Source organism: Antechinus flavipes, chromosome 1, assembly GCF_016432865.1.
Source record: "Antechinus flavipes isolate AdamAnt ecotype Samford, QLD, Australia chromosome 1, AdamAnt_v2, whole genome shotgun sequence".
Taxonomy (NCBI): Eukaryota; Metazoa; Chordata; class Mammalia; order Dasyuromorphia; family Dasyuridae; genus Antechinus; species Antechinus flavipes.
The window spans coordinates 50,869,337-50,886,691 of NC_067398.1; the positions used below are offsets into that span (position 1 = coordinate 50,869,337).

Below are 17,355 nucleotides of genomic sequence, written 5' to 3' on the forward strand. Positions count from 1 at the left end.
CAACTTCTTTTGGAAGTTGATAAGGGGTCATTGAAGTTACCTAATGAGAGGAATAACAGTGACCAGATCTTGTGATTAATGAAGATGGCTAGCACTCTCCATCCTGAAATTATTTTGTATTTCCTGCCTAGTAAAATTGAAGCCCTTGATAGTTCTCAAACTTTTGTTTTCAGTATCTTTATCCTATTAAAAATTATTGAGGATCTCTCCAAAGCATTTTTGTTTATCTGGATTATATTTATAGACATTTACCATACTGGAAATAAAAACTATTTTTGAATTTGTAGACATCCCTAAAAGGGTTTCAGAGATCCCCAGGATTCTCTAGACCATACTTTGAGAACCACTGCGCTTAGAGTCAAGGCAGGGGCTACAGCCTTCCCCCCTTCCCCCTCAGTCTTCCTATGCTCAGCTCCTAGTTCAATGCCTTGCCCATTTGTGCTAGCTAAATGTTCACTAAATTGACAGTGGATTGCAGCGAGGTGAAATATCAATTGCATTTCTTTATTCTCTGCTCTGCTTTAATTGTCTATTTGGACTTTGACATTGTCAAATGAGTAAATAAAGGCAGCTTCATGAAAGAGCAAATTCTTCCAAGGCTGGGCTACAAGAGCTTTTGAGATTCCTGTTCTCGTCAGGGATCCCAGAGAGAGAGCGGGACTTCTCCACTTTCTCTCCAGTCACTCTCTCCGACCGTGGCAGTCCAGCTTCTGAATTCAGAACTGCTGGAGCTGCTCTCTCTAAGACTCTATGACTTTCTCATTGCCAGATCCAGGGAGCTTTCTTTTGGCTAGTCTTCACACACCACTTGACACTGCTGACATCCTCTTCCTTCTGTAGTATCTCTCTTTCCTGGGTTCTAAGCTCTTGAGCTCCAATCACGCCTGTCTCTCCTATCGCTGACCACCTACTATGGCTTCTCTTAGTGGCTGTCTTCTAGCCTTTTTTTTCTCCATTTACATTCCTCTTTGGCAGTCTCATTTGCTATGGGGACTTCTCCAGCCTCTACATTTATAACTTTCAGTCTTTCACCAATACATACATAACTTTTAAATCCCTCGCCTTTATTTTTTTCTGAACTCCAGGCCCACTTTTCTAACTACCTACACAGTGTATGCACCTGGACAGTCCGCCGCCACCACTTCACCCTCAACATGTCTGATGCTGAATATATAATCTTTCCCACTAAAAGAATGGTTCTTCATCTTTTTTTATGCCATAAACCCCATTATCTGGTGAAGTCTATGGACTCCTCTGAATAATGATTTTTAATGTATAAAACATTTAAGATCACAAAGGAAAACAATTATACACAAATTAAAGTTATAATTTTTTTAGTTCAATAGATCTAGAATCCACAAGACCTTAGACACTTGTGTGACCTTGGGCAAGTCAATTAACTTATGTTTGCCTCAGTTTCCTCAACTGTAAAAGGGAGATGATAATAATAGTAATAACAAAAACAATAGTAAGTGCCTCCCAGGGATGTTATTAGAATCAAATGAGATAATATTTGAAAGTGTAGTAGGCACTATGTAAATATTAGTTATCATTATGATTATTAACTGCACATTCAGTCAGTCATTTGGTCAAATATTTATTAAGCTCCTACTATATGTCAAACAAGCTAAGTGCTAGGGATACAAAAAAAAAGGGGGAGGAAGGGGAAATCATACCTGTTTTTAATAGAGCTCACATTAAACTTCCTATGTTAGAAGTGTTATTTTTCCTCTTTCTCTCTTATCCAACCAGTTATGAAATCTTATGTATTCTATTTAGATTATCTCTAAAAGAGATATCAGAGAATCAGCCTACCAACTATATTTCCCTTTGCTCAGTTCCAAAGGACTGATTCTCTAGGAATTATGAAAGAAATGTCATTCAAATTTGCTTCCTGAAATAATGCTTGCCATTATTTAGAACTCTTAATAATCATCAAGAGATAAAGGCACACAAGTACCACTAATAAAGATGTCTTTGAAAAACAAAGAACAAAAGGCTTGATGCTGCCAGAGAGAGAATGGAAGCAGACCATACTGATAAATTTACAAAGTGAAGTCTTCTCTGGTCAAGTGTCATTAACCCCTACAGATGCCAGGGGAGCTAGGTGGTATAAGGGATAGATCATTGACTTGGAATCCAGAAAACTCATTTTTCTGAATTCAAATTTGGCCTCAGACACTTCCAGCTGACCCTGGACAAGTCACTCAATCCAATTTACCTCAGTTTATAAATTTATAAAATGAGCTGCAGCAGGAAATGGCCAACCATTCCAGTGTCTTTGCCAAGAAAATCCCAAATAGGGTCATGAAGAGTTGGACACAACAGGATACAGATGACAAAGATAAAGGATCAGTGGCTTGCTTATGGCCACACAACCAGTTAAGATTTCAAATCTAGATTTCCCAAGTTTAAGCCCAGAGCTCTTCTTGTCACAACACTCTGCCCTCTGTGAATAATACACGAATCTTATTTTTTCAAATGTGACAACTGAGGCTCAGCCTGGTTAAGTTACTTTGCTCAGAGTTAACAGCTCTTTAATTGAAGGCATATTTTGTTTCCTATCACTATAGCACAAGTGATTGGACTAAGGATAAACAATTCCCATTTCTAATAATGCTTCAAGGTTTACAATCCATATAGCACACAGTAACTCTATGAGGCAGGAATTATTCTAAGTCTCCTCCACGCTTCAGGATGTGATATCTCATCTTGGAACTTCCCTCAGTTACCCGGGATATCCTTTTGTCAGGCTCCTAAAGTCTCCACTATGTGAAGGAGAAGAGGCTGGCCTTCATTTACTTCCTGCCCTCCTCCTGGCTCCCAGGTTAGCAAACCAGGTTCTAATCCTGAAGTTACCTTTGGTCCCTAAGGCCTTCTCACCTTGGAACATCCAGCCACCCCTATGGCCTTCTGTACCAGGAACATCTCTCCTTCCTCCCCAACCCTCTCCTTTTACTCTCCCTCAAGGACAAGAACTTAATAATTCCTTCTTTTTCCCTCCTCCTTCCTCTCTCCCTTCTTTCTTTCTTTCTCTTTCCTTTCTTCATCTTTTTCTTCCATTCCTCCTTCCCTTTTTTCTTCCTTCCTTTCTTCCCCATCCCTCCCTCCCTCCTTCCTTCTTCCCTCTTTTCCTTCCTTCCTCCCTCCTTCCACCTCTTTTTTGTTTTCTTCCCTCCTCCCTCCCTCCCTTTCTCCTTTCCTTCCTATTTTATAGCTTTAAGGAGGTCAGATGACTTGCCAGTGATCTCAGAGTTATAAAGTAGCTGGTCTATGATTAGTTCAGTTTTGAGTAGGATCATGGTAACTGACCCCAGACATCCATGTCCTCATCTATAAAACGAGACAAGCCTTGGAAGTTCCTTCCAGTTCTATCCAAAAGCCTCTAAATTGGAAAGTTGAAGTGAACTGAGATCCTCCAGGCTGATTCCATTATCTTTATAAATGAGGACCTTGAGACCCAGAGGAAAGAAATGATTTGCCCAAAGCACACAGCAATCAGGAGGAGAATCCTTAGGGGAGCCCAAATTTCCTGATTCTTCCCTCACCCCAGCTTGCCCCTCAGTCAAACCCCAGAGATTCTATAAAAGGCCAATATTACCCAGTGCCTGAGCTATCCACAGATTACTTTAACTTCAAGGATAAAGCTAATCTTGCCGTTCACAGTTCTTTTTTTCATAATTAGGAACAAAATGACAGACTGACAGAGGCAGAGGAGACTTTTGGGATTACCTAGCCCAGTGCCCTCATTTTACATTTGGGTAAACTGAGGCCTCCAAAAAGAAAGGGGCTTGCTTGAAGTTACACTTGTCGGTGGCAGAGCTGGGGCCAGGTGCCCTAAGTCCTGATCTAGCTCTTTTGACTGTATACCTCAAGTCCCATTTTAGAAAAAGTAAGCTAGCCCTCTCCGCCTCTATGAAATGTGCCTTCCATGGGAAACTTCTGGTGCAACTCCCCCACCATAAACTCCCCCCCGAAGGACTGGTGTGTAGAGATTTCTGGGAGGAAGAAAAATATTATTGTATGTGCAAGTTCTGTCTTCCTCTGCTGTTAGGCTGGGCTACTGCAGTCATTTCCAACACTCTCTATGTTAAAGCCAGGAACAACAGCAATAATACCATGTGGCAGTAGCGCCTTGAGCTCCATACATCAATCAGCGGGCAGGGCTGGGTGCCGCCCTCAGGTACCTTGGAGATCTCCCATAGGAGCCCGGCCCCTTCCAGGCAAATAGAAGCCAGACTAAGCAGTCCTTGCTGCTGGGCTCAGCCCCAAAGGGAGGAGGGGCAGAGGCTATTGGTCCTCCCCCTAAGTGGGGAAGCTCTTCCAGACTTGTCTGAGCCCATTGCTCCTGATGATGACTTTGTTCCATCTGTTTTAGCTGCTCAGAGACTCCCTGATTGTCCCCTGCTAGGAGAGCCAAGGTCATGAGACAAAGGGCCTCCCAATTCATTTGTTTGCTCATTCAATCAGTGAAACTTAACTGAGCATCTACTGTAATATGCCAGATTCAGGGCTCCATATTTGAATAAATGAGGCTATTACTCAGAATAAGGAGGATAGGAGAGACAGCCGGCCACAGCAGGGAAGAGATGGAGCTGGAGGCGAAACCTCGGAGTCAACTCCCTTAATTTGTATAACTCCCAATGAGACAACTATGGCCAAGGGACATGACACCTTCATCACCTGGGTGGAAGGTGTCAGGAGCACAATCTTTGACTCCAGAGCCTAGATGCTTTCATTCATTCAATAAACCCTAGTTAAGCACCTACTACGTGCTAGGAACTGTGCTAAACTTCTTTCTAATGTATCATGCAAAGAACATTATACAAGGAGTAATGGAACCAGGACTCTTGTTCAGATTCTGATTCAGTAGCCATGAACTTTTCTTACTCTTAGTCTACTCATCTATAAAATAGGAAAGCTAGACTAGATAATTGCTAAAGTTCTATGACAGACTTCATGTACCTTTAGATAATTTGCTCTAAGGATCAAAACCTATCTTCCTATAATTGTTTGGGAAGAAGGAAGGAGGGCAAAAGCATTTATTAAACACCTACTATGTGTTGCCCATTCTGCAAATCTTATCTTATTTGATACTAACAACAACGCTGTGAAGTGTGTGCTATTATTTTAATTTCCATTTTATAGCTGAAGAAAAAGGTTGACAGTACACCCAGAGCCAATTTTGAATTTAGGAGTCTTCTGACTCCAGACCCAGTGCTCTATCTACTGCACTCCCCAAATGCCTACAGGAAGAGGAATGAGAGAAAACATTAAGGGATGTGGAGCCCTTAGGCTAATAATGTGTGTGTGCTGGGGATGAGGGATGATTGGTTCTTGCTGGCAAAAAAAAAGTGGTGTAAGGCCAGAGACTGTCAGAGCTGGTTAATGCCCATTTCCACCTCAATATCATGAGGTGCTTTTGTCTGTGGTGAAGCTGGTTGGTCACTCCAGATCAATGGCTTTCCTCTCCCTCACTCAGCTTTATCTGTACTTCGGGAAAAAACATGGTCCTGTACTAAAAGGATGAAAATAGCGCAAGCTTCCCATTTCTTTGCACTTAACAACAGCATGGACAATCCAGTGATTTTTCCCCTTTCTCTCTTTTGGGGAAGATGAGGGGAAAAGGAACAAGGATGATGTCACGAATGGGGATTTGCCATACAAACCTCTCTGAATTCCTGCTCCAGAACTTGGCACTCAGTCTTTACTGTCTTTTAATTCAGTTTAATTCAGCAAATATTTATTAAGCTCCTGCTATGTCCAAAGCACTCTACTAGGCACCAGAAGTACTGCAACTTGTCCATGCCCTCGAGGACCTTACATTCTAGGAGGAAGACCCCAGATATAGAAACAAGTGTATCTGAACACTGAAGAAGATGCTGAAGAGACAGGAAGCTAACTCCAGGGAGGAACCAGGAAAGGCTTCAAGAAAGATGGAGTTTCCAAGGAAGACAAGGGTTCTAAGAGAAAGAGATGAGGAGGAAGTACATTTATAGATGCATGGGATGGTTTACAGACATGAATGGAACAGAATGGGGAGGGCTTGGGTTGTCACATTCAGAAAATGGGGAGCAGTCCATGTTGCCTAGAACAGAGAGTTCACAAAAGAGAGGATTATGAAATACAGTCGAGAGCCTTAAATATTAGCCAAAGACGTTTATCATTCATCATATAGAGCCCAATTTCTTAAACTGTGGTTTGTGACCCCATAGGGGTCTCGTAACTGAATGTGGGGGTTGCAAAGTTATTTTCAGTAAATGTCTGATATGTGTTTCTGTTTTACATACCTATATAACCTGGTTCACATAAAAATTTTTCAGGTGAAAAGGAGTCACAGGTGGAAAAAATGGAAGAAGCCCTGGGCTAGAGGAAGTGGTACAGTAGAAAGAGTACTAGATTTAGAATCAACTCATAGTTCCACTTATGTAAACATGAATTTCTCAGCTTCAGTTTCCTTATCTGCAATAACAATAATGATAGTATATAAACAATGTTGTAATATTTATATAGTGCTTTAAGGTCTTTAAAACAACCCTGGGAAGTAGGTGCTATTATTATTCCTGTAGCATGCAGAGGAAACTGAGGCAAATAGAAGTTAAGGTCACACATAGACACACAGCCAGTAATTGTCTAAGGACAGACTTAGACTCAGGTCTTCAATCATTCTAAATGGCTAAGATGATTAGATGATCTCTAAGATCCTCTGAATCAATGATCCTTTGGACCACTTAAGTTTTTTAAGTACAGGTATAGCACGATTACATCTCTGCCTGAGAAAGATGACTTTGGCAGCTCTGTGAAGGGTATAATCTAGAGAGAAGAAATTGGAAGAAGGGACTAATTAGGAAGCTCGTGCACTAGTGCTGGCAAGAGCTAGGGAGGATTCAGGAGTGAGGAAGAACTGCTAGGAATGTGCCCCAAGGAAATTATTAGCAGAAAGAAAAAACACACATGTAGAATAGAATATTATGTTATTATTATATTATGTACAGGCATCTCTTTCAATAAATATTCAGGGTAGCTTTATATGTGATAACAAAAAGCTGGAAACAAAATACTTGCCACCTTATGATGGTGGAATGGCTAAACAAATGATAGGGTATGAAGAAGTCAGAGAACTGTGGGAAGATGGAAATGAAGTGATGTACAGAAAAGAAAGCAGGGCTAAAAGCCTACACTGGACAACTGCATGCAAAGTCAGCATGAAAGGGCAATGAAGCTGGCCAAAGGCAAGAGCCAAGCTCAGCACTGAACTGCCAAGGTCTCAGAATACATCTCTCTGGCCAGTTAACAACATAGCCACTCGTATCAGGAAATATGTGCACATATACTATGTATATATGTGTAACACACACTATACATGCATTTATATAAATGCATTGTCCAAATGCTATGGACACAGCAAGTGTTTATTATGTTTATATGTATATACATAAATGCAGCTATATAGACATACATATATTGTATACACATGTCTGTACTGTATGCAAACAATATATGTATTGAATACATATACATATGCATCTTATATATACTATATATAATACATATCCCTATATATTTATTATAAACATTTATACCTACACAATAGATATATAAATATGTATTATTCATATATGCATATGAATGTATGTATAAATGTATAATACATATATAATACCTATGCACAAGTGTATGTACTGTGTATATATTGCTCAAGGTCACATAATTTCTAAGTGTATGACAGTTAGATTGAAACTCAAGTCTTCCTCATTCTAAATGAATGGGTCAATTAGATGCTCTCTAAAGTCCCTCCCTAGCTCTAAATCTACGATCCAATAAGTTATTTAAGCTTTTTGTAGGAATATGTATATGTGTGTTTAATCATTATATTAATATAGACAACCACATAATTCCATACATATATAATTAGATCCATATATGTGAATATACACATGTACACAGACCCAGTTACTGTCTCGCCTGAGCTTCAGCGCACATCACTAATGATCGACGTTTCAGACTGGATGTCCCAGAGACACCTGAACTCCAACAAGTCCCACGCTGAGGTCCCCACTTCCAAACTTCCCTGTTACTGTCAGACTCACCACCACCCTTCCAGCCCCAAGCTCTCCACTCTGGCAGATCCTTCCCTCCTCAGCTCCTCGCCCCATGTGTCCCATCAGCAGCCAAGCATCTCTCAGAGCCAGCGCTTTCTCTCCACTGACACCGCTACCAGCCCAGCTCAAGCCTCATTACCTCTCCCCTTGATTACTGCAACAGCCCCTAATTGGTCTCCCGGCCCGAGTCTCTCTCCATTCTAGGTCTATCCTACACGCTGCTGCTGCCAAAAGAATTTTCCTTCATTGAAGATCTGATCATATGATTCCCTTACTCAACCAATTCCAGTGGTTTCCTCCAGCATTTAGGATTTTTAAAAATCAAGTCCTCTTACCTTTCCAGCCTCAGTTGGACACTACTTACATTTATTAAACACCTATTATGTGCCAGGCACTGTGCTAAGTGAGGGAGATGTGAGACAAAAAACAGCCCTGCTTTCCTCCATAAGCTAACAGTCTAAAAGGGGAGCCAGGTTAAACACACACACACACACCCCTTCCTGCCCAATTCAGTCCAACCAAACGATCTGTTCCTCATTTGCCTCCAAGCCTTTCTAGTGGCCATCCCCCATACCTAGAATGTATTCTTTCCTCCCTCCTTCCACAGGGCACGGTATCCGGTTCCTCTAGGCAAGTCACAACTTTTGTTTTATTTTCCTCACCTATAAAATGGGAATGATAAAATAGTATCTACATCCAAATGATAAAATGAGGCACTATTTGTAAAATAATAAAGTAGCTGAACATAAAGTGTTCTCTATGTGCTGGCTATTAGTATTATTGTCACTTCTCCCTCATGGAATCCCCTCTTTTCCTCAGCTCAGGTATCACCAAAGGCATGAAGTCTCTTTTAATCCCCTAAACTACTTTCATCTGTTTCTATTTATTCACATTACATTTAGGCTATAATTTTTATATGTACCTCTCTCTCTCATTAGAATGTAAACTCCTTTATTGACAGAACCATGCCTGAGTAATAAGAGAATGTAAACTCCTTGGGAGTAAATTGTTTCATTATTTGTTCTTATATTTCTAATGTCTAGAACAGTGCCCAGCATGTAATAAATGGGTGATATTTCAGTAATGAAATTTCATACTTCAGAGTCGCTCATCAAGATGAGGGGTTTAGATTATTTCATTACTACTGACCTAAGAATATTATCATCAACTCAAAGAGAAGACCAATTCCATCCTTGCAGAAGTAATTGTCAGCTAAGCTATGTCCAATGCCTTAAAATATACACAATATGATATTTGAAAAATTCTGAGTAATTCTAAGAACAACAGCAATAATAATTGATGTTTATATAGTTTTAGGAGTTACAAAAGTCCTTCACATGGATCTTACTTGACCTTTACACATATATGTATACATACAGATACTCATATATATATACATATAAGTTTATATGGTCCTTCACTAGCTAATAATAATAATAACAATTAAAGAAAAGTATTTATATAGCACATCCTATGTGCCAGGCACTTTACAAACTCCTCACTGGAAAGATAAATGTTATTATTCCCATTTTAACACTTAAGGAAACTGAAGCAAAGTGAAATAACCTGCCTAGGATCACTCAGACAATAAGTATCTGAGGCTAGATTGGAACTCAAGGGTTCTTGCCTCTAAATCCAGTACTCCAGCCACACTCCCCTACACCCGCTTAGATCCACATTAACTTGCTCTTTATACTAAACACAAATCTGATTCCTTATAATGCACCTTCCTTCAATGCCCCCTCCGGTAGCAACATAGAACAAATCTCTAGAACAGCCCTCCATAAAAGTCTCCTTCAGATGGCTATTAGGGTATCCTCTGCTATTCTTTCTATGGTCTAGCTTCTCAATTCCTCAGCCTCCTGCTTCACTCTCCCTTGGAGGCATTCTGATGTTCCACTGTGGCCCCCCCCCCCCTTTAAACAGTCACATCATACCAATGCTAGTTTCACACTGAATCTGTGTTCATCTTGAAATGTCTCCCCCCCTTTTCCTTGATCTATACTTCTGACCCATTAATAAAAGCCTGCTATACGAGCTAAGAGGAAACAAGAAGATGGGGTTTGTTACCCAAGGAAAACAAAGCAACAGGCAAACTTTCTCCTACTGTTTGTTTTATTACAGACAAAAAGAATTCTGCTTACAAGTGGCCAAGAGCAGCCATCCCAAGTTTCTAAGCCCTCCATGAGAACAAATCACATGAAATAAAAAAGATGAATTGTTTCTATAATACTTTATAAACTACAAAGCTATAAATGTCAGTTACTATAGTAATTAGCCAGCACTTACATATTCATAGTATGTTGATGTTAGAAGGTAGTTTAAATTATCAACTAACTTAACGTGAAAAGTTGATTTAACAAATGGAAGTGATTCAACAAAAACTTAACAAAGCCCAGGAAACAGGTTTAGGAAAAGCCATCCCCACCTTCTCTTTGAGTAACTTACTCTGTTGGCAAAGATTAAATAACAGAGCTGCACTGGAAAGACTTCCTAGAACTGAAGGCAGGACTCAGCCATTTTTGAGTTCTAGGGCATCATTGAGGTCATTCAGGTTCTCTAAGTTTCAACTTCCTCATGCGTAAATTGAGCATAATAATGCTTTTCTTACAGGATTGCTGCATTTTATTACATTTTACATTATGTAAGTAATAAATAAAAGCATATTTTGATGTACAAATACTTAAACATAGAGTTGAGCTGGTTAAATGAATCACTCCTATATAAAAATGTTGGTTCTCACCAGAGGACCACAACTTCCACTAGTCTTGGGGCAATTTAGCTACCTATTTAGTTGGATCTTTAAAATGATAATAATACACCTTATAACTTTTCTGTACAACAAAGTATTTTATATGTGGTCCTGTAATAGGATCATCAACATAAGTCCTAAGGGAGGGAGTGGACTGTGATTTCCTTGATGTAGGGAATTTTTAGTTAAGGAAGCTTCTGCTACTAAATAGGTCTCAGCATCTTCTCTTCGACTTAGTCTCAGAGAGGTTAAGTGGTTAATCCAGGTTAACACAGCTAATATGTTTTAAAGACAGGAACTGGAAGCCAAGTCTTCCTGGCTTTAAGGCTAGCCCTTTATACACAGTGACATGCTGTCTCTTTTTCTACCTCAAAATAAGGATTAATTTACATTTCACTTGTTGAGAATTTGTGTTTACTCAGTCAGACAGGAGCTGGGCTAAATGCTGTTTCTGCAATATCTACAAAGACAGGGCTTGCTGACCAAGTCAATTAGGCAAAGAAAGTTGTAGAAGGTTGAAATTAACTGACAGAATAAACCAATTTCAATAAAATATCAAAGTATGTATTTACATGTAAATACTGGATATGTACCTTTTCAGATGCCTTATCTCACATTAAAAAAAAAAAAGTAAAGACTTTGGGTTTTCAAAGGCTGGGCCTCATGGAGCACAGCAGATCCTGGCAAACTAGAAAAATACTAAGAACAAAATTCAGCTGGAAGAAGCTCATCACCAGGTGGGCTTTAGGGATACTAATGTTTTTGGCCACAGACTCTAAAAAACCTTGTACCAAGAGGGCTGATGAGCTAGCTCCATACCCACAGGCATACCCATAAATACAAAACCAAGAATCCTTGAAGAACTGAAGCACACTGACTACAAATAAATATAAATAAATTTTAACTAGAATAAGTACCCTAGAGACTCCTCTAGACAACACAGAAGGCTTGCTTCCAGTTATTTAGTTTCCAGTATTTGAAAGTAATAAAACTGAGTTTTAAAAAAAAAAAAAAACTCATGGTCTTAATCTATTCAGGATGAACTTCCCTCAAGGTCCTAATTAGTAAGTTCTTACTGTACAGTACTATTCAATCTAAAAGTGATTTCCTGGCTGGCGAGACTAAAAGAGCTTTTTGGTAAAACAGGAGGGGAAAAAATGGACACAGAAGCAGAAAATCTACCTAATTTTGGCCTTTTTTCAGGCAGGTAGGTGAAAAGAGCTCTGGAATCAGAACCAAAAAGACCCGAGTTATTTAGGCTGTCCTAATCTTTTCCTCCAGACTGCTTGCCTCTTGCACAGCATCTTCCTCATAGCAGAAGGAAATAAAAAGATCTCACAGGCAAAAAGCATTTTATTTCCTTCCTTTCTTGACATTTTTGGCAAATCATTGATGGAGAAGGAAGTTGAAATAATTGAAGAAAATTAGTTTTTGATGCACTGGAGATTTTATTCCCTTCTATCCTTCCTTACCATAGAAAACCTGAGATCTACTGTTATCTTGGGAATTACAGTATCAGTTCCCAAAAAAAGTATCATATCAATTCTCAGCTGTTGACAAAAACAGTCCAAATATTTTCTTCAGGGAACTGCTCCTGAATGTAATTTTGAATTTAGGGTAAAATGCAGGACATCATGGAGTTGTGAAAAGAACACTGGGCTTGGAAATTACTGAATCCTGGATCTACCTCTGGCCCTTTCAGTGACCTTGAGAAAGCCAATTCACAAAGAGGCTTCAAGTTTGATAAAAGGATTAAACTAGATTATCAATTTAAAAATACCTCAGTCTCCAAATCCTATCATCAAAAGACAATAAAATTAAATTAAATTTTTAAAAAATTAATTTTTTGTTGTTATATCAGCAGCTTAGGTCACTCAATTCATCATCACATATTCTGAATTTGACACACTTGGTTTTTGTTCAGTGGGGTCCCATTCTTCTTGACCCCAAGAGTCATGTCACCCCAATACTGTCCTTGGGATTTTTCTTGGCAAAGATATTGAAGTGGTTTGCCATTTCCTTGTACAGTGAGTTACTTTCAAGCCCTAGCAAAGGGATCATTCTTGAGTTCTTGTTTTCACCCTGAGACTTTCAAAATTAAATTCATCCGAAATAGGTTAATGTTAAATAGGCATCCTTTCATTGGCTCAACCTGAGCCAAGAAAATGTTTCTCAAACGATGAAAGAAAAAAAAAAAATTATCCTAAAATTAAATTGCACCTATGTGTACAGGCATGTGTGTTCACTGACACCCAGTGTTCAAAAGCACATAGTCAATTACTTCATATCCATTTTAAATTCAGTTTTCTCCCCCTCCCCCCCCCCCCAAGAGAGGGAAAAAAGTAGTAGAGGGCTCCATGCTAGAGTTACTGAGTTGCAGGCCGACAAAAAGCATTCATTTTCTATTAAATTCGAGAGATCTCTCTATCTCTAATTGATCCTACACTCTGAGGCAACTACGGAGAAACAAAATTTCCACTGAGGGAAGTGGTCGAATAACTGAGGTCAGAACCTTGAGACTTCAATTGTAGCCAAGTGCTTTTATTCCCCCCTTGTAATTTTCTTGAAGAATAAATACTCAACTTAAAACATAGCCCTTTAGGAGGAAGTCCTGGCAGCTGGAAGGAGCAGAGAAAAAAAGCACATTGTTCTCCCCCAAATCAGCCGCCACTTGAAAACTATGCCCCATTGTCTGGGGACAGTCACATGATAGCCCGGTCTGGCAGTAACATGTCAGCCATCACCTGAAACTTTGTTACTCCCAATTCATTAAGGAAACAATTACTCAGTGGGTATTAACCCTTGCGAGTCACAGGAGCTGTCAGTCCATAGTCACTGCAAACACGGCCCCGAGAGGCAGAGCCGGGAGAGCCGCGGAGGGGAGGGGGAGCGCCCGTCCCCCTCCAGCCTGCGGGGATGAAGGCCCGGCATCTCTGACACGGCCCTGATGCCGGAGCCAAGGTGCACGCAGCCAGGAGGGGACGGATGGATGCGAGGGAGAGCAGCCACCGCTGTCCCTCCTGGCTAACAAACTCATGGCCTGACTCCTTCACAGCACTTGCTGCCTCATCGTTTAAATTAATTGCAGCTGAAAATACAAGGCTGCCATCTGGTTTGAAAAAGCAAGGCTAAGGGAATGAAATGAAAGGGGGTTTGGGTACTAACCTCACTTTAATCATTGCCAAAGAGCATGAAGACAGCCCCGCGTCCTCCCACAAGAAAGCCTTGGGCCTCACAAACTTGGCAAGCCTTCTCCTGCACAGAAAGGCTGGGGAGGCCGCGGGCCCGTCAAAATAAAAGTCCCGGCCGCCCGGCCCTTGCCCCGCTGTCCGGCCCCGGCCCCGGCCCCGGCCCCGCCGCGCACACAGCAGGGTCCCCTTCGGCCCGGAGGGAGCTCAGTCCATCCCAGGCCGGTGTATTTACAGAGTCCTCAGGACTATCCTCAGGGCTTCTCCCGAAGGCCCCAGGCAAGGTGCCCCCCCAGTCTCCGCCCCCTCCCGCGCGGGCGCGAGGGTTTTCTTGTTGGAGCGTTCGGAAAAGTTTCTCTCCCGCCCCCCCCCCCCCCCCCCGGCCTCCCGCTCCCCAAAGAAAGAAAATGGGCATCTTGGGCAGGAATGCCTTCTTCTAAAATGGAACCAACGTCGTGGCCCTGAGGCTTCCCTGCCAGGAAGCCGGCTCAGTCCCCTAGCAGAGGAGGAGGTAGGACAAAAAGCCCCCGTTCGTGCACCGGGGCTGCCGTTTGGCCTATACTTGTGTTTTGGAGGAAGCAACAGGAACGTGGAGGGCAGCCTCCCCTCCCCCAACCCCGGGAGTCCCCACCAGCTTTTCCCAGGGCCCTCCCCTTCTCTTCCAGCAAAAGAGAACTTCCAACTTTTGCGTTAAAGAGAAATCCTCTCTACTGGCACACTTAATTCCAAGGTTTCACGCGGAATCGTCCTCCTTTGGCGTTTGCTCTGAATATACACATCTGCAGCTTCCCCGAGCCTTCGCTGACCAGGAGCCTACCCCGTCCTGGTCAGTCTTGGGAGCCTAAGTTAAAATCCTTGTCCATCCATCAATGCATTTCTTTCTCCAGCAAAGTCATCTTTGCAGGCTAAGGAAGGGTGGTGTATCTAGACCTATTTGATTTAGAAAATCAATACCATTTAAAGGCAGCAATATAAAGAAATGAGTTATGGACAATTTCTGTTTCGATTACTTTTCAAATAAAGACAATGAAAGAAACCCTGAAAGTAGAAGAGAAACCCGTTTTCAATTCTAAACTGAAGCTAAGGTTATATTCCAAATCTTGCCCTTACAGAGGCACTGTCTATAGCAACGGTGTCCATAACACTCAAAACCTCCAGAGTGCAACTTTCTAGTAAATGGTACATCTGTCAAACCTCAGGAAACATCTGGTAAAATTGTTAAATGAGAGCTGTGACTTTAAACTTTTGTTTTAGGCCTTGCTTATGGGATACAACAAGAGAATGTTTCTAAATTCATTCTAGATTTTCACTAATTTCTGAATTGGAGCCTGGCTCCTATAGCATTTAGCACTACAGTGGAAAATGTCCTTGACAACAAAGGGGGAGAGGAGGGAGAGAGATGATCTCACGAGGCATGGTATTCCTTAATTTTGGCAGGCCAAATCAGAGTAGTCAGATTCACTAAACTCTTTTAGTAATGGTCAGTTCGAGTAAAATCACAGAGTATCAGAATTGAAAGGACCACCTTAGAGGTCACTTAAGATATCACCCTCATTTTTTTCAGAAAATGAAAGTGACACCCACAGAAGTTAAGACACTACCACCTTAGGACCAGCTAGTTAGAATCAAGAAGGGACAATTCAATAGTCCAAATATTTCAGCTTTACATAAGGTGTTCTTCTCCCCTGTCTCCCCCCATATCATGTAATGACCATTCAACCTTTTACTAAAACAAATAAATCTACATGTACACAGACTCACAAGATCTCATCAAATACTACCTAGTCAAAACTCATTAAGGATTGATCAATATTTTCCTATCAGGTTCTATTACCCCGCCATGTGACATCACCAAGTAACCAAAATACTGTAGTTAAAAACTCTCTTCAGTTTTCATTAAGAATCACACCATTTATTCATTCAGCAAACATTTACACTTTGGGTCACTGATACTTCATTTTCCTCCTAAAAAGCTCAATCCATTAAGATTTTTTTTAAATAATTAGTTTCCACAATTAAAAAAAAAATATTCATGTATCGAATGCTCAGTCAGAACTGGGAATAGTCACAGACACAGGAGCCAAATAAAACTTTTATCTCTAAGGGATTGCAGCTGAGCTTCAAATGAATTACTGACAAGTAATAAAACTGAGCAGGAAATAAATGGAGGATCCTGCAGGACATTGGTCTAATAGGATTTGGTTTTGTTTTATGGGCTTTGATAGAAGAAGGATATTCCTTCAGTCTAACAAGGTAAAAATTATGGACTAAAGACATAAGAGTAGAAGAAAGGGATAAAAAGAAGGTAAACTGAATAAGATTAAGTGTATGAAAAAATCTATTTGATTTTATCAGGGTTTTATGGCAAAAATAAAGTTAACTTCCATCTCTCCAGCATTTACAGTTGCCTAAGGTATCAAACGTCAATTCTTCCACTTAACTTTTATTTCTTTTACAACATTGTAGCCCTTAACACAGTGATTTTCCCTCCCTTCTGTTGTCCCGTTTCTGAAGTTATACTTTCCATCACATAATTATTCCATCACAAACCTGAACATATAACCTAAACAATTTTCCAAATGTGTTCATTCTTATATTGTTCTCACCCTTACTTTTGTGAGTTCATAAGACATTTTTCATTTTTAAGAATACTTTTATTAATATTTTATCTTTACAGGTCATCCATTTCCCATTGTATTCCTCCTTCCTTCCTTTCTCATTTAATCATCCCATATCATAAAGAATTTTTTTTAAAAGAGGAAAGGGAACAGTTCCAGGAAAATTTACCAATACATCAAAAATATCTAACATTATATGTGCCATTTTATACCCATAACCATCATTCTGCCCTCCAAATTGATGAGCATTACTTTATTTCCAGCTCTTTGTTGCTACAAACATTTTGGGATTTATGGGACTCTTCTCTTCATCTTTACTGGTATCCTTACTGGAAATTAAGTAGATGTCCATCAGTTAGGGAATGACTGAATAAGTTATGGTATATGAATGTAAAGGAATATTATTGCTCCATAAGAAATGACGAGCAGGCTAATTTCAAAAAAGCCTGGAAAGATTTACATGAACTGATACTAAGTGAACAGAACCAAGAGAACACTGTACACAGCAACACAAGATTAGGTGAAGATCAACTGTGATGGACTTGGCTCTTTTCAATAATGAGGTGATTCAAGACAATTCCAATAGACTTGTCTTGGAGAGAGCCATTTGCATTCAAAGAGAGAACTATAAGGCTGAATGTGAATCAAAGCATAGTATTTCCACCTTTTTTGTTGTTTGTTTGCTTGGGTTTTTT

The 17,355-nt window shown here is 40.3% G+C and overlaps 1 protein-coding gene across 3 annotated transcripts in view; it reads right to left on the reverse strand.

Annotated features, from left to right (window-relative positions):
* VGLL4 (vestigial like family member 4) overlaps positions 1-17,355 on the reverse strand; it is a 177,318-nt gene that overhangs the window by 16,579 nt on the left and 143,384 nt on the right. Inside the window, exon 1 of one of the 3 annotated variants that reach the window (XM_051982422.1) lies at positions 14,020-14,122. The exons of the other annotated variants lie outside the window; for them this stretch is intronic. Within the exon in view, the coding sequence (XP_051838382.1) occupies positions 14,020-14,033 (14 nt within the window). The 5' untranslated portion in view covers positions 14,034-14,122. Of the gene's footprint in view, positions 1-14,019; positions 14,123-17,355 lie in introns of those variants that run through there. 3 annotated transcript variants of the gene reach the window in all.